This window comes from Nesoenas mayeri, assembly GCF_963082525.1.
Source record: "Nesoenas mayeri genome assembly, chromosome: 3".
Taxonomy (NCBI): Eukaryota; Metazoa; Chordata; class Aves; order Columbiformes; family Columbidae; genus Nesoenas; species Nesoenas mayeri.
The window spans coordinates 77,203,030-77,226,482 of record NC_137544.1 but is presented as its reverse complement, the minus strand read 5'-3'; the positions used below and the strand labels follow the sequence as shown (position 1 = coordinate 77,226,482).

The 23,453-nt window shown below is 38.4% G+C and overlaps 1 protein-coding gene across 1 annotated transcript in view; it reads right to left on the bottom strand.

The window, feature by feature from the left end:
• The window catches only part of DISC1 (DISC1 scaffold protein), a gene marked incomplete at its 3' end in the record, with an annotated part of 181,905 nt that overhangs the window by 12,608 nt on the left and 145,844 nt on the right, over nucleotides 1-23,453 (bottom strand). Inside the window, exons 10-11 of the mRNA XM_080341259.1 lie at nucleotides 10,252-10,495; nucleotides 4,473-4,517 (exon numbers count right to left, since the gene is read on the bottom strand). Of these exons, the coding sequence (XP_080197385.1) occupies nucleotides 4,473-4,517; nucleotides 10,252-10,495 (289 nt within the window). The remainder of the gene's footprint in view (nucleotides 1-4,472; nucleotides 4,518-10,251; nucleotides 10,496-23,453) is intronic.

The following is a 23,453-nucleotide window of genomic DNA, read 5'->3' as shown; positions in this document are numbered from 1 at the left end:
CACAAAGTCAGGCCAGGGCATCTCTTAAATAATCTCTAGAAATAAAAGGCAACCATTCATATGTTGGTCATGCGTGAGCAGATGCTTCACCCACATGCAGGCTAAGTGCATGTGCCCTCAATGAGCTACGTGGTGTGGCCACAGTGTGTCCAAAGTGCAGGTGGAGGAAGCATTTGTCCCTCCTCTGAATCCCAGATTTCCTGCCCTGTGTTGCACTGTTCTGGGCCAGTGTCACAGATGAGAGCAAAGAGGCCACTGAGATCAGACCTAATATTTTACTCTGAAAATAATGTATGTTACTGATGACAAACACCATCCCAGCACCCTGGCAAGGCTGACCAGCAAGCAACCAGGGACCACCAAAGCCCACTCTGACTTGCAGTGTGAACAAGCCTGCTGTCACGGTGCTCAGCTGGTATCTGTCCACATGGCTCTTAGTAGCTGACTGGGATTTTGTGGTTCTGGTTGCAAGGCAGAGCCTGCTCCAGGGTGAAACTGCCCTTGCAGTGAGCACGTTTTCCTAAAGCAAACTTTCCTTGCTACAAACAGAGATGGTTACATTTCATTTTACCCTTACATAGCACACAACAGTAACTAATAGTTTTCCTTTTATAATTATTTTTAAAGTGGTTGAAAACTTTAGCTTTCAACCAGACTAGGACTTTAAAGCTGTTGTTTTTATTCCTTTTCTTCTTTTTTTTTCCATGTGTTCCTGTCTTACGCAGAGTGAGGCATACAGACCAGTGCCATGGTCCTCCAGAGGCTTTGACATTCTCAGCTAAGCATAGTAATTATTTCTGTCTTATAACTGACATTCTCATTAATGAGGCTGCAAATGACATTTGCCCTTTCTTGCAACAGGGTAAAAGTAATGAATCCCACTCTATTTGTAGTTCACTATAACCCTAGATTCTGCTTCTGCAGTGTTGTCATCTTAGCTGCTATTTACCATCTGTATACATAAAGACAACTTTTTTTCTTCCTCAAATGTAATTTGCACCTGTCTCTTAACATATCCCATCTTATTGATTTCAGGCTATTCTTTCAATCTATCAAGAGCATTTGGAATTCTAATCCTAATTGAAACTATGTTGACTGGCACATAAACTCCTGGCCTACCTCCTTTTCAAAGGCAAATACCAAGTCTGCCTTTTACTGATCTCCTGGGACTTCAAGCTTCCTCTAGTTTTCCAAGAAGCTTGTTAATGGTTTGGAGATTGTTTTTCTTGGCTAATATGCACTCAGAAGAAATTTCATCAGTCTAACCTGACTTGAGTACATCTCATTTGCCTCAGGACCTTTTACTGTGTTCATCTCTTGCTTCCTTGTAGGGAAGCTTAAGAGCACTAGACATATGGACACAGTTTTTCAGAAAGACCGAAAGCAAAGAAAACAAGAAAAAATATTTCTGCTCTCATTATTTTTTCAATCACCTTTCTTATTAGATGACAAGCTTTCTTTCACCTATCCCTTACATACAGCTTATGCCTGAAGTTCCTTGCACTTTGCATGTCTTTTGCTCAGTGGTCTTGCTGGCTCAGTCTTACACTGTGCAGTACCCTTTCAGGCTCATCCTTAAGAACGTTCTTGTCCTTTCCTTTTGAAAATTCTTTTCGGCCACTAAAAAGTCTCTGACATAGTCTGTTACTGTGTTTGCTCTCTTCTGAACCAAAAGAAGATGATCCTGTCCTATAAATGTGACGTTTTCTGGAGGGTACCAAAGATCATCCGCTGATTCCTCTTCCGACAGAGTCTGACACACAGAAACCCACCTGTTGCTTCCCTGATTCTGTTTAGGTGAGTTTTGCTTTCATTGAGGTGATTACCTGCCTTTTATCAGAAAAGGAATCAAGGTTGTTTCCCAATTATTTTTGCCCTTATCACCTTCCAGTTACACACTGCTAGCCTGTTCCATCAGCATGTTTATGTATATTTAGAATACTGCAGCATGACAACATGCTCCTTGGTTTCTCACATGCAACAATTCAGGCATAAAATTTTCCAGACAGCTGTTTGGCAACTGTGACCTACCTCCTCCCCACCCTCACATGCTTTTCCCACATTCCCTTTGCTTGAACTGATCCCCTTCCCTCCTCCACAGGAATACTACAACACATGGGAGCATTAAATGACTCATCAAAATTACAGCCTGATGTTGGCAATTCTTCCCCTCGTGTATCTTCCGTTACAGCTATGGAGGAGTGTCCTTGGAAAAGCATCTATGCAGGAGCAGAGCTTTCCTCTTCCTTCCAGCACCCTGCTGTGGTCTGTGGGACGGCAGTCTTCCCTTTTGCATCTCTAGTAGACTGAAGAACTTCTCTGAGCGCAGACTTCCTGAGTCCGCACTACCGCGCTGGCTCATTTAATTAAACTGGGACAATTCCAGTTCCTACTGTGGGAGGATGAGGCTGTTTACTGACTTATCAATAAAAATTCACAGTGGGTCAGGACTTGGAAAAGAAACAAAAGCATCAAACTGTTTTCTGCTGTCCACACCCTGCTGTGCTAGGAGTCAGCATAGCTGGGTATCATTTATAGGTGGTTCCTAGCACTGTTCACTCCCATCTCTGCTCCCGAGTCGCTAAGATTCAACAATCTGGAACGACTAACAGGATGCTCTCCTGCAGACAGTGAGGAGACTGACAAGAGTGGATTAGGGGACCAGACCGTCAAAGGAACATTTAGGCAAAAACTTGACATGGTACAGGGCGCTGACAGTTTCATAGTGCTTTTATAGTGCTGTTTACAAGTCAGCATCAACTCAGCTGTGGCAGTGTAGTAGAGCCTGGCTTTCTAGCAAATTTCCATTTCCTTTATTTGTATCATTGCTCTCTATCCTCTTTATGCACCTTTTTTTTTTTTTTCCCCCTCAAAACTTTAAAAGGTCAAAGTTCCTCTGGTCATGAGGCCTCTTAGTGAATACTTGTACAGTGGCAGCCCTCTGCGCCTTGGAGCTCTGACGCATTTGTAAACCCAGCACACACATGACACACGCTACAGGCACATCTGTTAAGCAAAAAACCAACTTTTTCAGTCAAGAGTTGGGCTGTATCACAGCTTTCAGTGCATATTATGCTGGACACAAGCATGCAGTTGTATTCTCATTTGCTTTGGTGCAGATCAGACACAATTCTTAGTTTCCAACAAACATTCTGCTCTCTTGGCAGCTATTACTACCAACGTGCCCTTGGTATTTTGCCCTGCTGGCAGTACGTTTTGCTACCTTTATCCTATGGGACTACCTGCCCCTATTTCATGTTACATGTGGACACAAGCACCTGCACAGTTTTGCTTTAATTCACAGCAGACTTCACTGATAAGAAAGGCTATCTGCATTTTCTGCACCTTTATTCTCAAGGCTTCCTGTTTTTATTTATGCTGAAATCACACACAGCCAAGCAGTCCATCCTAGGTGTGCTCTCACATCATAATCTCCTTGTATACAAGGTCAACAATCTGAGTTTGGTCCTATAGTTAGATTATCTTTCCTGGAGTGTTCCCGCTGCTCCACAATCTTTGGATTCATTGGTGGGAATCAAAAAAAAAAAAAAATGCCTCATGTGAATAGTTATCCCAAATTGCAATTTTTATTTATTTAATATTTGCTTGGCTGAGCACTTGTCACTTGTTCTTGACAGGTGGCATGTATCCTATTATGAAAGGTGAACTGGGGTTTACTTAGCCATGTAATTAATTTTCTGGCTGGACACAATGCTTGGATACTAAATTCCTTTAATATGTAAGTTGCAGCCCAAGGCATACAGATATAAAGATGGACCAGACTGAATCAGCACAGCTCTTAGAATCAGTATAACTCTGCTTACAGATATGTTACCTAAACTCTTAGTTTGTAAGTAGGCAGATTTTTGTATGTAAGCAGGTTTTTCCCATCACTTGCTCTCATAAGGAAATGAATCTCACATTACTCAATTACCCTAAACTTTCTTAAATATATAGACTAGGATCTGACACCTTTTGATTTATGCAAATAGTGCAAAATGACAAGCATCCCATATTTTTATTCAGATGAAACTCCTATTACCCTGTATTCTGCTGCAATATGCCTTTATACTTCAAAAGTAGATTCAAAGGTATTTTTAGTGGTACACGAAGAAACAAGTAAGGCATTCCATTCCTAAGCATCACTACAGTGAGGCTGGCTAAATACTACTGGTCCAACTTTTCCCTAACACATTCATTCTGTTGTTGGTACATATTAAAGGCACTAGCATAGGATTCAACTATAGGCTTCCTGAAATACACTGCAATTTTGCCATTATGTTCAATGGAAAAAAAAAAAAAAAGAATGGGCCCGGGCTGGCTGTGCCTCTGTTGCTTTTCTAATTGTTCACACGCTCTCTAGCAATTTTTACCCAAAGGTAATACTATAAAAACAAGTGTCATTAGTTCTAATTGAGACCTGAAAAAGTCTGTACAATATCACCACTTTATGCTGCCTAGAAAACACTTACCTCAGATAAATGACCCTCCGCTCCAAATGAAATGTCTTCCATAACCTGTTAGAGATAAATTATTAAGTATACGGTAGATATATGCTATATAAACAGTAAGATTTCAATTCAACTTATAAAAACCATATAGCACATTAAAAGGTTATATAAGCTGAACAATTACATCATTTTGTTTCACATACATGAAACATTTCAATTGCATCTATAATGGAGCAGTGGCAGCCACTCAATATTTAAAGCTAAATTTGAATATATTTTATTAAAGTCTGTCTTTGGCTTCCTAGCTAAAACCCCTGAAGAATACTGTCTCTAGAAGTCAAGGACTAACTATAGACTGAAACAAACTTTTCTATCAAGCTCTTACAGCTCTATAAACCATTCCAGAGTCTAAAGAAATTTTTTTGGCACAAACATTGTAAGTGACTTTTGGCATGAGAAATGAGAGACCTCACTGATGTTCTGTATCGGTAACATGTGTTAATTATAGTCAGTTCCTCTCAAAACTTGCTTAATATGTAAAGTCTATAAGAAATTAGCTAACATTTCATTGACTGGCTGAGGAGCAAAGAATTTTATGTTAACATTATTGGAAAATCATTAATACTTATCACATGTAACAATATTGATAATCTTTGAATAAACTGAGATAGGGATATTGTTTTGGTAGGACAATACTTAGTTGTGTAGGTACATACATCTATATATAATAAAGTGCAAAATCATTACTTTGCCATAAGATCATTATTATTACTGGGTATTTTTTTCAGTAATCTATTTGAAAAGAGGTTGTTTAGCTTTCTTTTACCTGTAAGGTTAGTTTTCTGATTATATTTTTACTGAAAAATATATCTAATCATTAAGCTTACTGAGATGCTACGATCCCTAGCTAGAGTTAGCCCTTTTACCAGTGGATACTACACAACAGTATCACATGCAGCTAAGGTGCATCTTACTGCACAACAACATGTGTGACTGTGCAATGATGATCTGACCATTGTGTACAAACCAGCTGCCTGTTGCTACAAAAATAGTTTCCAGCTTGGATTAATACAAAAACCACTCAAGTGCTGACTTCTCACTGATGCTTAATGCTGGCATTTAAAACTAAGATTAAATTTAAAGTTTCCAAATTACTTGTGAAGCTCTACAAATACAATGTTTAATTAAAACTCAAATGAATGCACAGTTTATTTAGCTTTCTAAAGGCTTTCCTTTGCACATTGTACGTTTGCTTCCTGGACCACAGGCTATCTCAATGCGCAGTAATGAGTTGCAGCCTGCTGACAGAGGCTGTCTTGGTGCTTGCTATCACTAAATTCTGAAAAATGATGTGTCATATCCTGTGATGGCTTCGTTTTAATGACAGGCACCACATTAAATATTAATTATTATTTTTTCATGATTGTCCACTTAGTATCACTTAGAACATTCAGTATCTTAAAAGAAGTGAATCAAATGAAGGCTTTGCAATTACAGAACATCTTCCAAACACCAGGGTGCTCTACAAAAGACCCTCAGACATCTCCTCAGATGGCAAAACTGAAGTATGCAGAGGTGAGGAAACACAGCAGCCCTTACTCTAACACGCACTCTCTGCTTCTTTTATGAAGAAACTTCAGAAATGATCTACAAAGAATTCTGATGGGCTAACTACCAAAAATGCTGACTTACAAAAGGTAACACTACTGAATTTTGGTTTTTACCTTGTAACTTTTATCACCTCAATTTTCTTGAAATCTAGTAGGTGTTTCTTTCCTTCATAGTGATTAAGAGGGAGCACTGCACAGCATGCCAGATAGCAGAAGAAGAAGAAAAAAGGATAGGTCAGGAACTCAAGACTGCAAGTGCACAAATACTCATGTTCATCAAGATATTTGGTGTTAGGGAGGTCCCAGCACACACACATCTCTCTGCTTATTAGTTAGCATCAATGCTTCAGGTGTTATAAAAGCATTTTGTTTACACAGACATTATCAACAAGCAAAAAATAGAGCAAGATTTTATAAGGAGTGGAACAAGCAGGCGTTGATATCTGAAGAGAGATGAAATGTTACTATATATTTTAGAAATCACCCAGATACGTATGTTACTACGTAATAACGATCATAGCGACTTTCACCTCATTCACACGTCACCTGTGCAAAATAACTTGCAGTCAGTTTAAAAGTATGGAACATTTCTGGGATGAAAACAAGAACCTATCTTTAATTCTTCAGAGACTTGGGACAAAATCAAGAGAAACTAGAACTGCACTGAAGGGGCACCTTAAATTCAGCAAGACAACCACTAGCTGGAGAGTACTTGCTTATACAAAAATTCGAGAATCTATCTCATACATAACAAACTGACTGTCCATAACTTTGCCTCAACATTTTAAAAAATACTATAATCTAATAAGTTATCTGACACTGAGAGAAGTACATCTTAATTTTTACGTAACTCAGAGTGTTCTACAGGATGGCTTTCGCTAGCCTCACTTTATGTAGTTTTGACCAAAAAATTAGTAATGATGTTTCAACAAGCTGAGCTGCCAAAGCAGGCGATTGTCTTCACTGGTTAACAGTCAAGTGTTAAAAAGGAAACCTGATTTACTGATTTATTTTGGGATGCCACAGTCTACCACATAAACAAACGAGGGGAAAAAAAAAAATTGTATTGCCTTAGAAAACACAGTTATGAAGACTATAAAGTAACTGTTGACAGTTAATAAACCTGTGCTCACACATGACAGTAAAATATCTGAACTTTCAAAGAATTTATACGTTACATATTTCATACCAGAACATGTCATATTTTATGATCTAGTGAGGATATTTAATTAAAAATGAAAAACAGCCCCTCTGCAAAGCAGTATCTGAGTATCTAAGTGAAGTGTTCTTTGCATTCATCTGTTTTGCTTTTTTTTATTATTATGTTTCTTATTTGTTTCTTTGTTTTCTAATGAAGCCTATACAGTAAGATACAGTTATATGCAAGAAAATTGTGTTTATAGTATACATCAATAAAATTGATATCCACTCCGCAGTAATCCTTAGCCAGATACGACATGATGAATAACTGGAGAGCTTCATGTATAGGTATTTCACTGTAAAGAGAATCAATCACCTGGGAATGAAATATAAGTTCCACAGCATATATGCACAATATGCTATTATTACCCTTTGCTATACTGTTTTAAAGCAGGTAACTCGGTAACCTTTAAATACAAAGAACACTCTTTCTTTTTTCCTTTTGCTTCAGTGACCAACAGGTCTCTCTAGAAATTCCCCACCGGAGAACACAGGTGACACAGTTGAAGGGAATAGTCCTTCTAGAAACAAGACAACCACAGCAAGCTACTCCTCTCACAGGAACACCACAGCCTTGTTAAATAATATCAAACCAGGTATTTTTTGCAAATACATACATTTCTATTATGTATCCCGACTTCCTGATAAATGGCTACAAAAAGGTTCATTACTAATGGACAACAAAGATTTTTCATGAAAGTCATATGAATGGCTAAATGTAGAGAATAAAATCCACACCACTACTTTTTTTTTTTTTTTGGCCACAAACATTACATTATTTTTAAATAAAACCAAGCGATACTATAGAACAGAGTAAATAAATGCTACAGAAGTGGTTTGTCTTCCAACTAAGTCCATTTATAAGTCAAGACATAGTCTGTCTTGCACTTCAACACATTCAAAACTAGAAGTTAGCCTAATTTGTAAGTAGTAAGTCAAGTTTTTTGTTTGCTTTTATATTCTGCTAAGCTACTAGGAGACGTTAGGAAATGTTCTAGCTTCTCTCTGAAAATTTAGATACTGCCTGTCACTTCTACTGAGATCCTACTTGCTTTATTACCTAAAGTCTACTTGTTTGGGTAAAACTTCTACACCCCACAAGAAGGTAAAAATCCCAGCTCCTGAAAGTATAAAAGCAAGTGGACCAACCCTAATTCCAGAACCAGAATACAGTCTATATTGTTGTTTGTTTTTTTTTTTATGGTTGCAATGGGTTGCAGTCATCACTGATGCATAACTTTGCCTCAATGGTCAAAGCTACAGTCTGAACTGAAGCAGAGGAAGGCTAGTTGAGTGAGCTGTGATAAAACATAGAAGTTGAGCAGCACAGCTATAAGCTGGAAAACAAATGAACATTCTTCTATTAACAAACTGCTGCTTTTTTTCTGTCAAGTTTGTCAGTCCTAGGAGCACTGTGGGAACAGGAGCAGGAACACCTCCACAGATCCTTCACTGATGGGTGTTTTCACATTTATATTCACACGTCAGCTTCTAAATGGATTTTGGCACGTTCTCAAAATGAAGTTTATTCAGGATACCTGGATAGGACAGATCCCAGGCAAAGGCATTTGTACCACAAAGTTTAAGCACCTAGATGAAGAGTTGAAGTTAGGGGAATAGTCTCTCTAAGTTCCCCCTATGGTTGATAGAGGCAGAGAGGAACTTATCAAAAAGCAAATTCAAAAGAAAGAGCTTAAAGAAAGAACTGTAAATATGCTTTCCTCTTCCAACAAACATATGGACAACCTGTGTGCACCTCTCTCCAGAACCAGAAGTCACCTCACTTCATTTGCCTAGATGTCATTCTAGGATGCCAATGGCGATTTCCAGGGAAATGATTAAGACTTGCAGGGGTAAAATAGCTGGTCACCTATTGCACAAGTTTCAAGAAAACTACAGAAACAGTCACAAAACCACAAACCCTTCAGGGCTTCTCCCTTTTGAAAGGGGAGCACAGCTTTCCACAGCCAACAGAACTCCTCGTATTACTTAGTGGACTCATCAGGAATAAGGGAGAATGAGGGGGGGCAGGGAGGGGGGCAGAATTAAAGCCACAGCTGACTATTAAAAACAAAAAAACCCTATCTCTAGGAGAGTCAGTCTGTAAACCATTTTCCCTAGGAAAAGGCTGCAAGAACTATTGATGCACAATTTTAAAACATTATTTTACCAACAAGATGAGATTTTGCAATAAGGTAGTGGCCTGCTTTCCACTAAGTCTCAGCCAGTACAAATGGCATCAGCTTTCAGCATAACTCATTTCAATGGCTCTTAACATCAGGTGCAATTAAGCACACTTTTAATTTTTGTCCACCAAATTCCTAGGTAATAAAACTGACAACTCCTGTTGGATGGTCTTTTTGTCACAGTGGTGCTGTTGGGTGATGAAGCTTTTTAACAGCTTGTTTAGCTTTGCAGTGCAGTTAAAAGATTATTAGGTAACTGTACATTTTTCAAACAAGATACTATTCCAAAGCAGAACATGAAAACTTTAAAAAAAAAGTCAAACCTTTTAAGCATTACTATTTATTTCCTCCTTTTCATATTTTTTGGATGCTGGAAGCCTACCAGCATTTGAGCTAGGAAGCCTTTGACCATCTAATGAGGGGAGGAAAATCTAGTCTCTCCTCACTTCAGCTAACATAGATCCAGACTAACAAGTCAGCAGAACCAACTCAGACTGAAACTCATCATTGAGATGAGGAACAGCTGATAATTTCTGTCAAATACTTAATTGTTTTTACTTCAGATCCTGATGTACATTCTGTATTCATTGCCTGAATAATTTCCACATTTTAAAAAGACTGATGGTGAAAGGAAAAAGGGTTGAAGGGCTTCTGAGAAGCTAATAAGCTATTTTATTCATATCTCAGATTGAAGGCCAGATGTTAAATTCATACTTAACTTGCCCTGCTGAACCATCACTCAGCTCCTCTCAAAAGGAAACCAGCAGTATTGCCTGAAACGTAGCTGTGGAATATTTCAGATACCTCTTTTAATTCGCTGTGTTTGGGACAGGGAACAGTCCTCAACTCTGTGCCCTTTGGAAAGTGGCCTTCTTTTCTCTTTTCAGAATCAGATGGGCCATGAGCAGTCATCTCCATGTCATCCATTTGGTTGTCCTCTTCCTCAAACACACAGCAACTGGTTTCTTTCAGTTGAAACCCTCGGATCAACAGCTGACAGGCCTCCAAGTCAGCTTCCCACACTCTTTGGAGCAGCTGGCTCCCGCAGCTGAAATAAAAGCCAAAAGAAAATAAAACTGCAGTTCAGGGAGAATGGTTGCTATTTCAAGTAACTTTAGGGGTGACTGCTTATTATTAGATAGGAAAATAAAAGCAACAAAAAAACAACAGCAGCTCAAATACTTCCAGAGAGACAACACAAGCTATTTCAAACTGAAAAGCAGTAAAATTATGGCCCTATTACAAAGCTAATGACATAAAAATAACAGTTTGTGCTAAGATGTTGCTTCCAACTGTACAGCGCACACTGGCTGCATGTGACCTTCTCCTTATCGGACACAAGTCCGGGGATCTTGCAATAGCAATCGGATTTTTCTTCATGCTGTCAGGCCTGTCATCCTAAAAGCAGTCCTGTGGGTTTCCTGAATTTGATGTACAATATCACGTATGAGCAACTATTTACTGTATTACATCACCTCTAATTTTTGGAAAACAGGTACACTAAATTTCTTGTTGGACTGAAATGTGCTTGCTTTGGCTCTGGTGAATCAAATTAGATTAAACTAAAATACTCCTCCTTTCCTTCAGTCTTATACTTTGAGTGCTGTCCTTATCTCTTATGTGCTTTTTTTTTTTTCGTCTACCTACTTATCCCACACAAGAAAAAATAAGAAGTATTATGACATTCAAAATACCAATCTTCTCAATACTTTTAATCCATTGATTATCTCTCAGAGATGTCCACAGATACTGTTCCAAAGAACCATCCAATAGATATCTTCACCTGAAGTAAATGGGAATTCTAGGCATAGACAGTATTTCAGAACAAGACACTGCTCGTAAGAGATGTGGTCACATCTCCATCTAATACATGTTGTCTCTAAGAAACCGAAAGATTAGATTGCCTGCTAAAATATAGCAGACCAGTGGCAGAGCTTGGGATGGGACTAAGAAGAACTGATTCCCATGGCAATACATGCTTCCAGACAGATTTGAACGTTAATATCTAATAACCGCAATATTTTTTTCAAGGTGCTTTTCAAATTATATAATTCGCTATATAATAGTAAGCAATTATAAGTGACTAAAAGAAGGAAAATAACTATTTGATTTTAACTTTTCTGACTAAATGAAATACCAGCTTATCTTTTATTCTAAATGAAGGATAAAGGGGCTGCACTGCTCACAATGAATTCATTAATCTAACAAAGGCACATTTTTAACTCTACAAATTCTACAAAATGCCAAGCTGTAAAATTCACACAGCAATATTTTGAGACTGAGAGCAAAATTAAGCTTCAGAAGCTGAGCTCCTTGATCTGTGCTTAGAATCACTATATATGTTTCTTGAAGGCAGAATGCAGCATGGGGTCCACAAATTGATCTCCCCCAAGGAGTTCAGAGTATCACTAATTAGAAAGAGAAAAAAGTCTTCACTGAATTACACTTCTGTGTTCTATCCAGGTAGCATTTCACTTACCAAGCCAGAAAAATTAAAATAACCCCAACTGTTTCTTCACTTGCCATGGTTACACAATCAGATCATTTTCCTGCAGACATATATAAGCCCACTTAGTTGCTTTTTGAAAAAGTCTGTTTGCAGCTATATATGGCTTATTATTAAAGGCTCAGAAAATACACTAGAGACCTAAATCATGAATTCCAATGGATAGCTTCTTTTGGCCATTCAATTTAATGAAGAGCTCTATTGAAAAAACTAGGGCAGACATAGTGATGTATGTAGTATTCACAGCAGAGATGATGTATAGCATATTTTAATACAAAATTAAAATTATGCTGCTCTTATTCAGCCATGACTCAGCTCATTGGTTAACATGCTTTTGATTGCATCTGTAAGTTTCACACCCATTTTAGTAATCAGCAATTAGTGAACATACCACTAATAGCTTGCTTTTATTTTAAGGACATCTTTGCTTTAACATTCTATCTGTAAAACTCTAATACGTCTAGAACTAAGACACTAATGTGTTACACTGAACTTTTCACAAGTGAACACCTGTATACTTGTATATTCTGAACATACCCAAGCCCAAGAGACCTCTTAGTATTGTCTTTGTACTATTCTTCAGTATTTTGAAATTCAGTGCCTAGAAGCATTTTTCGAAAACACTTTCTGAATGAAAATTTATTGAAAGTTGCAAATACCTGACACAGAGACACACAGCAAATAATTTTTTTGAAATCATGTTGTCCCCAGCATGCAAAAATCTTTAGCTTTTCTATCAGGTGTAAAATCATGCTCAACTGAATTTCAGAATTTGGTTCATTCATGTTCAATCCACACTAAAAGTGCATTTGCAGTCTTCATGAAGTCAAAAGTATGTGGATGCCTGTACTGAACCCAGTGATTTTTTTCAGGTATGCAGCTTTTCAAAATGATGGATTTAGATTGGATCAGATTTCATACTATTCCTATACTTAAAAATACTTTATGACATATCAGCCTCTAGGTGTTAGATGCCTGTCCGTACATCACTATCAAAGTGGAATACGTGGCAAGTTCAGTGGAGGTCCAAGGAACAATTTGCTGGGATCCACAACAAATCAGAATCCATCAACCATTTATACAGACCCAGCAAGAGCAAAGAATACCTTAATCACCTACTCATCCTGACCTTCCAAGTACCAGTGGGCTCATGAGTCTGAAGTGCCAGGCTTTGTAAAAAACACCAGATTACAATGATGGCCCTTTTCTCAGAAAGACGTTTAAGTTTACAACAAGCAACAAGAGCCAGGATCCAGATGAGGATGTTCAAAGAAACACTAAGACAACAATGGACTTAACATGGCATGCTAGCTACAGTATCACAGTTTAATTAGTTACATCACTAACTCAGTAGTCTAATGACTGTCAAGCACACTGAGGTAGTATCACAGTGAATGAGCATTTTAAGGACTTGCAGGGGGCTAATGAAACAAGTCAGTGAATACCTAAGATCTCCATCTCTCCATAAAGGAATAATATAAGAAAGGCAAAAGATGGTACTATAAAAACATAATGGGCAAGTGATTGATACCAATGTGGTTTAACATCTGTTAAGGAAGTCAGGTGTTTTATATATATATGTGTGTGTGTGTGTGTGTGTGTGTATATAAAAATAGAAGGCTTGTAGTTATGTTTTATGTGAAAGAACAGAGGGAACCAATGGAAAAAAAGCAAACAAAGTGAAATGAGGAGAAACACAGAATTGGGGGGGTGGGGGGAAAGAAAGAACAGTCATTGCAGTGGCAACAGCACTTTAGATGGATGAGAGTAGGGCAAGGCTGCTTTTGTCAACTCAGAGCCAGGGAAACGGATGTTAAAGTGAGATGCAAGACTCAACCTGAGTAATTTTTTAGCTGGATAGATAGACGGGACAAGGCTTATCTCAAGGACATTATGCAGAAAGAATCTACAAGAGCAGGTCTACGTTGACTAGAAGAATGTCTGAGACATCCACAGCAACACAAAAGGACACAGCAGGGAGAATTCTGGATTAGGTCAAGTTGATGATGATTAAAGAGCTGTCAGAGAAACAGAGCTGTTTATGGACAGGAGGAAATGAATGTGGAACAGAGTGGTTTATCCTTGAGTTCTCTTCGTAAAGTGGCAATTGAAACTGTAATTGTAGAGGCCTTTACCGAGTCTCAAGTAGTTTTCTAGGAAACAACAGCGGAGGCCAGAGGGTACAAGGAAACCAAATGATATCTTCAACCTACATGTAACATGAAGAACCCAGCAAGAATTCTCTCTCTCTTCCTTGAAGTCCAAAAAACATTGCTTCTCTGCCTTTTCACAAGATTCCCAGAGATATTAATGGGAGCTCTCTATGTGGCTCTCAGCACAAAATTACTCAAAAGCTATTTTTAGTGCTAACTGGAACACAACTTTCCTATTGAGGGCCCTGCATATATACAAAAGGCACATTCAGTTCCTGAACATTACAGCCTTAATGAAAACATACCCACATAAAAATAGCAAAAAGAATTTATATTAAATCCTATTAAAAAAAAGTCCCCCGAAATCTCCTCAAAAGCAAAACATGGGGAGATGTCACTGCTTGTAAATCTTATCATCTCTAGTTTTTAGGAATGTCCCTTGGTGAGTGAATTGATAAAAGTGGTTTATAACACCCTCAGGTCAACACTGTGTGTTTGATAGAAGATGTTCCTTATTTTAAGGGAAATCCCTGTAAGAAGCCACATATTGAAAGCCAAGAGAGTGAGACTGAAGCTAAAAGGCTACATAGTAAGATATACATTTAGAAACTGGATAAACAAAAGCTAATTTATGAGGGGAGATTAACCTTCACTAAGAAGAAATACTCTAGACAACTTCCTTCTAATAGGAGAGCCACACTAAGGTGCAGATTCAGGAAAGCATGTACTTACCTTTTGCCAATACCTGGCACATGTGTTAACACTGCATTCACTGACCCTAAAGGCAGTTTTCTCTGGCAAGAAAGCAAATGAAATGTAACAAAAATAGCCTGGCAGAAACAACAGGGATTTTCATTAAGACAATTAAAATGACTGGAAAGTTTTGAGGTTTCCAGAAAATGGCAAACGCGAATCAAAAGACTTTGCTTTATATCCCCATTATTTGCTGATCTATTGTACAAACTAGGGAACTTTCTCTATATTTTTTTCACTCAGTTCTATTTATATTTTGCACCACAGGGAAGGAACTAATTCTTCTTACTCTACATTTAGTTGTCTTTGTTGCCTTTTCTTGAGGCAACAGCCATGCAGTGAACAAAGGAGGCATGTAAAGGAAACTATGGAGTAATAATACTTACAGGAAGGCAGACAACCATATTACTTTACTGTTAGCAGAAATCTACCCCTCTGATTAGGTTTATCGTATTAAATTCACAGTCCTGTATTAATAGCCCTTCTTACATTTTACAAGTATTTACTATTTCAGGAATATGTTTTGCTTCTCTCCTTCATGAAAAACATTTTCCAGTCTGATCAGTTCTTGATCTTTAACCTTAGCTGTTATATTTGAAGATGCCTACAGCCAATCTGTTGAACACACCAAGGACTGCAATGTTGCTATCAGTGGGTCACACAAGGCTCTAAGGCAAGGGAGGCATATAACCCTGTTTTCCCCATCTGGCTGGTGTGCAACAGCAGATTGATAAACTTGAAAGAGAGAGGAAAGAAGGTGCAGGAAAAGTGACAAAAAACCCCTGGACTCTGCTCAAATCACACAACTTTTTTTCTCTTGGCCCATGCACTAGAAAGTCACCTTTTCTAAACATCTGAAACCAAAACCTTTTGGGTTTTTTTCGTCCAAGTCTCCCTCATCCTATAAACCCCAAACCCCTTCATACAGCCCCAATTTCACAATTTAATTCCTTGCATTGAGTCTCTTCTCTCCAATCTCCTCAGGAACTGAAAACCTCATGAACTGACTTCGTGTTGTTCCCATCATGTGGCTCTCCTCCAGTGCAGGGAACTTTTTTCCTAGTCCATTATTTCAAAGCTCACTAACAGCACTTGTTTGCTGTTCAGCTCTGTTATTGTACTTCTCCATGCAAAAACAGGACCCACTCCCAGAACGTCAGGAGACTCCAGGCTCCCCTGTCAGATGACAACCTGCCCTAACACCTACCTTGGAGACTAGCCAGAATCCCTAGGCAAAGTAGCTTGTAGTGCTTTTCTCTTGCACAACAAATTTGCTTCTCTGACCTTGTCTTCTCCCTTATAAAACATACAATAATATCTAGGAAAAAAAAGAAGTAGTTGACTCTCTTTTAATGTGATGTTTGACCTACTGGAGAATACTCTGGACCAGAACCACCAAAGCCCAAGAAAGCAATCCCCACCTAACTTCTCAACTACTACATCTTCACCTAAAAATTTTGCTCTTGGATGACTTTTCTAACATCTGAACCTTATGAGTCGCAGACAAGACCTCTGCACAACAGTCCTATCCAAAAGACATCCAGACACCCAGATGGGACAAGACAGCACAACACGGAGATCTGGATGTTATTTTCAAGCAGCTGGAAGAACAGGTTACAGCGGTGGCTTTTCTTTTTACAGCATCTTGGGAGCAGAGGCAAACATGCAGAAAGGGACAAATTTGAGGAAGCAGGTGAACAGAGCACGCAGCCCAGCCCTCAGTGTGGTGGTGGCTATGGTGTCCTCCTCTCCTCTATTCAGGGATGTAGCAGGACAGAGTATACCTGAAGGTGCAGAAGGCAGAGTACCTGGAGCCAGGTCTCCTGGGTCTTCGTTGAGTGATCTAACCTCTATGATATTGCTAGGGAACACCCACCACAGTCTTTTAAGTTATGTTGGGATTAGGGGCTATCACTTCTTGGCTTCACAAGCGAAAACAAGAGCAACAGTTCAATTCCTTCCTTGCCAACATCTGCCAGATTTCAGATGATACCTAGTAGAGAACCCCAAATACAAGCAGACACCTGCTCATCTGAGATATTTAACAATATAGACATCCTAGACCCAGTATAAAAACACTTACAGAGTGGAGCTAAAGTGTAACAAAACCCCTTTCAAAGGAGAAATGCCACGCTGGAATACAACCACTGAAACGCTATACGACCTCCTTCAGGCTGCGGCTGCCAACTGCATAGACCTTGCTGCGTTGGCAGCCCTCCTCATCCCTCTCTGAGCTGTCACTCCAGGCTGCAGGGACAAACTCCACACATCTTTATACTGCTTTCAGTTGAAAACGTTTTTCTTTCCTGCCTCTATTTTCTCCCCCTCGCTCTCTGCTGTTAGCTAGCAGGTTATGCTGCCATTTTATTATTTGTGGTAGCTCCAGGTAGTGTCTTCAGATGAAGATCCTATGAAAGACAGTGCACAGAATAGCACGTGCTGCACTATAGAATTAACTAGCTGAGAGCATCTAAATGACACATTATATGTATTAGGTTCTATTTGTAAACTATTTTAATTGTATTGTTTTACCCTTGCATGAAGGACTTCACAGTATGTGAAGACGGATGTATGTGAAGATGTACATACATAAAGGAATTAAACCTTTCTAACTTATACAAATATTTTGCTTTTAACATAATGGTAGTGACATTGAACCAAAATCAATGCAGCCTTTAGATATTATGTATTTCACAGTGCTACAAAACAAGAGACAGAGTTTTCAAATGTGCATACCAAATTCTCAAAGCAGGGTAAGCGATGAGGAGCTGTGAGTGTAGGCAGTTTCCTACTTTGGATTTGTCACTGAATGATTCCTATCAGCAGCTGAGATGCATTATTGAGAATACAGTCTTTAGTGCATTTACTTTGCTGGAAGCAAAGCACTGCTCAGGACCAACTGCAAGTGGTTCTCTAGTTCCATAGGTTTTGATTTAATGAAGCATTAAGTTTTGTAGCAATAACTGTACGTTAACAAAGTGATGAACCAGATGTAAGTTGTACCCTCGCCCGTAAATCCCTCTCTACCTCACCCTAAAGAAAATCTAAATAATATATAATGTGTCAAAATATTTCTCATATGAAGAATCATTACATTCTCACATTAATATTTTAAACCAGGTTTGAGAATTTTGTACATATGCATAATAAGATCACACCATCAATTCTATAAATTGTATAATTAAGTAAAAATGTATAAATGCATTCTATTGTGATAGATGGATTCTAAGATTCCTAAGGAATTTTCTGACACCTTTCAAAATGCTATTAGCTTGAACGGACTTAATATAACGTTTCTTAAAACATTCTTTCCCATTAAGACATTGAGGTCTTTTACAAAAACAAAATAACAACAACAAATAAGAAATAATAATAATAGTAATATAAAAATACATGGCCTCTCACAGTAACCCCAGTAAAGAGAAAAGCAAATATCTGACAGTATTTTCTGCCAAATGATGTTTTCAAAAAAAATATGCTTATCAACTACACTCATTATCCACAACTTAGTCCAATCAATAAAACATTACCTACTGCATCCAGGATACCAAAGGATTATAATCTAAACTGAAATCTAAAAACAATCTGCTAAGAATCATGACATGTTTCTATTGCCCATGGAAAAAAAAAAAAAAACCAAACTGATATTAGCATCTTAAGGCTAGAACTACCGCCTTGTATTTTATGTGAAACGTACATGTTTTATGTCTGCTTTTTCTTTCTTGAAACGCCTGTTCAAAACAAGGAGAAAGAACAATTTCTATACTGCTTAAAACCAAGAATGGACGTTTGATTAGTGTTATTAAAAAACAAGATACCACACAATACCGAACAATATTTTTTTCGTTTTCTCTTCAATCCTCCAGCCTTTTATTTTACCCAGCACAAAACTTTAATCATGGCCTGTCATCTTTCTATCAATACTCAGTGTCACTGTGTTATACTTAAATTATCTCCACTGGAAACACAAAATGATAGACTGCTGCAGTTGATGGGTTTCACTTTGATTCTTAATGCAAGGTGGATGCGGGAATGGGACCGACATGTCGAATGCAGGAAATTAAGTAATTTATAAGGGAAGAAGGAAGGCACCTTGTAGTAAGAATTTACTACTCAATTTTGTCCCTACATCTAGTGTACAGTTTATTTTTACTATATTGCCTAATTTATAATGTAAAAATTTACTACATGCTTTCAGGGCTATTTATTTCTCTTTATAAAAATGAATGGTGTAATGTTCCTCTGCCCCTACCTTCACTGAAACTTCTGTTATAAATAATCTATTCTAAGAGTAAAAAATTTAACTTTGATAGATGAGGAGAAAGCTACAAGGGAATTCTTCTTATTAAGCAGTCCACATAAAGCCAGCTTCTCAACTCCAGTTTATCATTCACCTCATTCATAATCTGATAAAGCACTTTCAAGTTTGCTACTAACTCTGATAACTCAGTCTGCATCCTGCTTGCCTTTGGCTCCTGCAATAACGGCAGAGCCCCACAATGGCATTAAGTAGTTGGGGTTTTTTCTTTTTTTTTTTTTACTGGATGGGAATTGCTGTAATATGATTTTTTTTTTTTTTTCACTATTTAATATTTGATCTCAAACCAGATTTAAAGGAGAGGCATTAGGCTATGATTTTGGAAAGCATGCATCTCAGGATCTATGTATTCATCTAAGCTCCATTTAAACAGTTGAGCTGCTGCACAAGCCTAAATACTTTCATGAGCTTGAACCCCGCAAAGGATCCGACATCTTGTGATTTCCACTGAAACTGAAGCAACTCAGCAGCTTTCAAAGTCACAATAAGTTCTAATCCAGGAAAATACATTTGTTTCCAAAAAGTACACCACAGGAAGAAAGCACAGCATTTGCACTGAGGCCACATTCTCAGCTGCCACACATCAGCACTGTTGCAATAGCAGCAATAGCTATTTATACCAAGAGAAGAATGTGTTCTTATCTCAAAGCAATTAAAATAATGAGCCTGATCTCTTATTGTTCATTACAGTCTCTGACCAAAAGTGTAAGGAAGCACACAGAAGGAATTTACAATTCTCCCATCACTTTTATTCACCTCCATTCTCCAATATAAAATTCAACAGTTTATAATATATTCCCTTCTCTGAAAGGATAACAGATTTAGACTTTCAGTGTCAAGTGAGTCTGAGAATGTGAATCATTGTATGTACTACCGACTGAGCAGGAACTAAGCACACATAACAATTAAAAACAACAGGACAAAGAAATGCCCTTTTAGAAGAGATACAATTTGGAGAAATGATTTATTGCCATCATGTGGGAATGTACCTTGAAATTCAACCTTTGTAACCAGGAAGACACACCTGGAAAAATCAGTGTTGGCCAAATACTGATGTCAATAGCTGTGTGCTTACGGAGTTCCTCTGAAATGTCCGTGGGCATGATATGGTCCGTTGTAGCTGCAGGGTCAAAAGATCAGAAGCCAAATCCCATTCCGGCTCAAAAAGAGCATGAGAGAAAGGGCAAGGTCTACAGATCCTCCCTGGTTGGGCTCTGTCAGCTACAACAAACTCTGCGCTGCTGCTGACAGCACACTTTAAATTGCCAAGGCCTGCGTGTCTTCCCAAACTGGCAGAGTATGTTCCCAGCAGTAAGTACATTAAGTAATGAATGCTTCCACATGTGAGTGGGAAGGATTGTCACAGTTGCATGCAAGATAGAGCTCTCCTATATCTTCATACTCACGCTATGCAGGTGATGATATTTTTTTCCTACTTGTTTATTTATTTTTTTAAAATTCTATTTATTTTAACTTTAATTTTTTACTTGTTTAATTATCATGATGCTAGTCAGGACTCTGTGCAAAGTGTTGTCCACATAGAGGACAGGAGGATTTAGCAGCAGGCAGATGACATCCTCATCTTCCTTGATTGTTCTGCACCCATTACTACTATTGATGGCAATCCTGCACAAGAGAGATGACAAAGCTGCTGAAAAATGCACAAACTGGTCTCAAGTCTTGTCTTCAGGGACACAATCAAAAACAGTAGCAGTAGGAAAATACACATACACCTCTGAACAATTTTCCTGCCAAGTTCAGAAGGGATCAAGTCTTTCTCACTACCTACATTCACCTACATGTAGCCATCAAGGGGACTTGGTAAGAGAGCAAAAGCTTAATGCCACAGACATAGATGTGACAAACAGCTTTGTGCATCCCTCCATCTCCTGACACCATCGTATCTCCATGACTAAGGCAGATTGAGGTTTGCATGAATTCAACTCACAGAGAATACAACAGCAGGGCAGAGATGGGTGAAGCACAGGTGATGCTGATGGGCAAAGAGGAGCACTTTGAAGAGTTCACAGCCATGATACACTCACCCTTTACTCCATAAAAATGAAAGACTTGGAGAAGTCCTGTGAAATTACTGGTAACAGCCTTCTGCTTAACCAGATACCTTTTTAATAAATTTTCAAACTCAGTCCCTAGTATCTGCAAATAATGCTAGCACCCTCTGTTATGCATTTTCTCCATTATCTGGATGGGATGATGAAACCACTGTCCTTTAGCTTGACAGAGTATCCAAAGGTAACATGTCTGCAGCTATAGCACACTGCAAATGCATCCTCATTTTGATGGTCTTGAACCTTATCTTCAAATATACTCTGAAAATCCCAGGATTAGGTCTGTGGCTGAACAATCTTTCTGAAGCACAATGGAGCTGTGAGATAGAAATACCTCACAGCCAAAGCATTTTTGCATAGGAAATGGAAAACTATTAAAAGCAAATCACAAAAGCTCATTGTATCAACCTTCCTTTCACTAATGAAAACATACCCTAGCATAGATACCTACAAAAAATTTGGTATAGCCCTCCAGGTGAAAAAGTCATGCAGCCTACTCTCAGGGAAGAGGAAGCCAGTGTGACTGATATCAATCATATTAGACACTCACCATTCACAAAATGGGATCCTCTGCACCCAGGGGTGTCAAACTCATTTTCACCAGGGGCCACATCAGCCTCGCAGTTGTCTTCAAAGGGCTGAATGTAATCTTAAGACTGTATAAATGTGACTACTCCTTCATAAAGTCCTAAAATTACATTTGGCCCTTTGAAGGCAATCACGAGGCTGATGTGGCCCACGGTGAAAATGAGTTTGACATCCCTGCTCTACACATTCACAAGTACCACTGATTAAACAAAAAAGTTAATGAATATTAATTTCAAACTCATAATAACATTCCTGTAATTAATCAAATAGAAAGAGATGAAAACAGGGAAGAGCACAAGTTATTAAAAAAAAAAAAAAAATAGAAAAACATTACTTCTGTTCCAAAACAGCGAAATCTCAGCACACTAAGGCAGCAAAGTGATGTAGAATTACTTATTCTTGATGAGGCAAAAGTTCACAGCAGAGAGGACTACCATGACGTTAATGAGTTTCGGCAAAGCATTGAACACAAGCTTTGCAGCATGACTGAGCAGCACCAGGACAGTGCAGCATAAGAATAGGGAATACAGAATAAAAGAAGATCCTAACAAAAATACACAATTACTAACAAGCTAAAGAGGATGTGAACTTTCAGCACATTTTCTATTGCAAGGGCAACATTTTCTGCTTTTGGAAGGAGAGACACAGCCTTGCCCTCTGATGATTTTTGCTACGCCAAGTATCAAATCAATGGAAGACAAAGGGCCTGGAGGGAAGAGGGGGAGGTGAGCAAGCTTTTCCATGAATGAGCCGCAAAATCCCCTGTCACCTTGTCTTTGCCAATGCTGGACACTAACTACTGAAGTTAATTCAGTAACTTCGAAAAAGCCCTAACCTGCATGAAACCTGAATTAATATGGACAAATACTAAAGGTTGTGTAACCATGTGCTTTGCTTTTTCTGAAGCTTTAAGAGACTGTCCCCAAATATGACCTCCTTTTTTTTTTCTTTCCCTAAAAAGATCTAGTTCAATGCTGAGATTAGATTTAAAAATAACAGAACTTTCCCCCTACTTCTCATAAAACAGTACAGACATATGCTACAGTCCCCTCACCTCCCAATTAAAAAGAAAAAAAGAAAAATCAATATTTGTGACCCAGGCAAAAGGCAAAGAAAGACAAGACAACAACATTGCTAAGCTTGGTATTCTTGTGCCATTCTTCACTTCTTTATGCCTCATATAGAAGCCAAACAGTCACTACAAAATGTTCTGGGCACAATGCATACCAAATACACACTGGTGCAATACTAACTGTCCACTAGAACATAAAATGGAAATTTTGTGTTATATTACCTGACCCATTGGCAACTATTGGACTGAAAAGCCTCCCCATTATATCCTTCCCTTTTTTCAAAAATCTCCCCCCACACCTTCAACAAGCAGATGATTCCTTAGGAATTGAAACAAAGTCCTCTGCCCCTTGCAGCATGTACTGATTTTAACAGTGCAGACTCAGAAGGTCCTTGCTACTGTCAGAAAAGATGTTTGGTGTTTTGTGGTGTGTGTTTGTTTGTTGTTGGGGGGAGTTGTTTGTTTTTGTTTGTTGGTTTGGTTTTGGCTTTGTTTTGTTTTGCTTTTTTGTTTGACAAGCAGATTGCATTCTTTACCCTCCATTTTT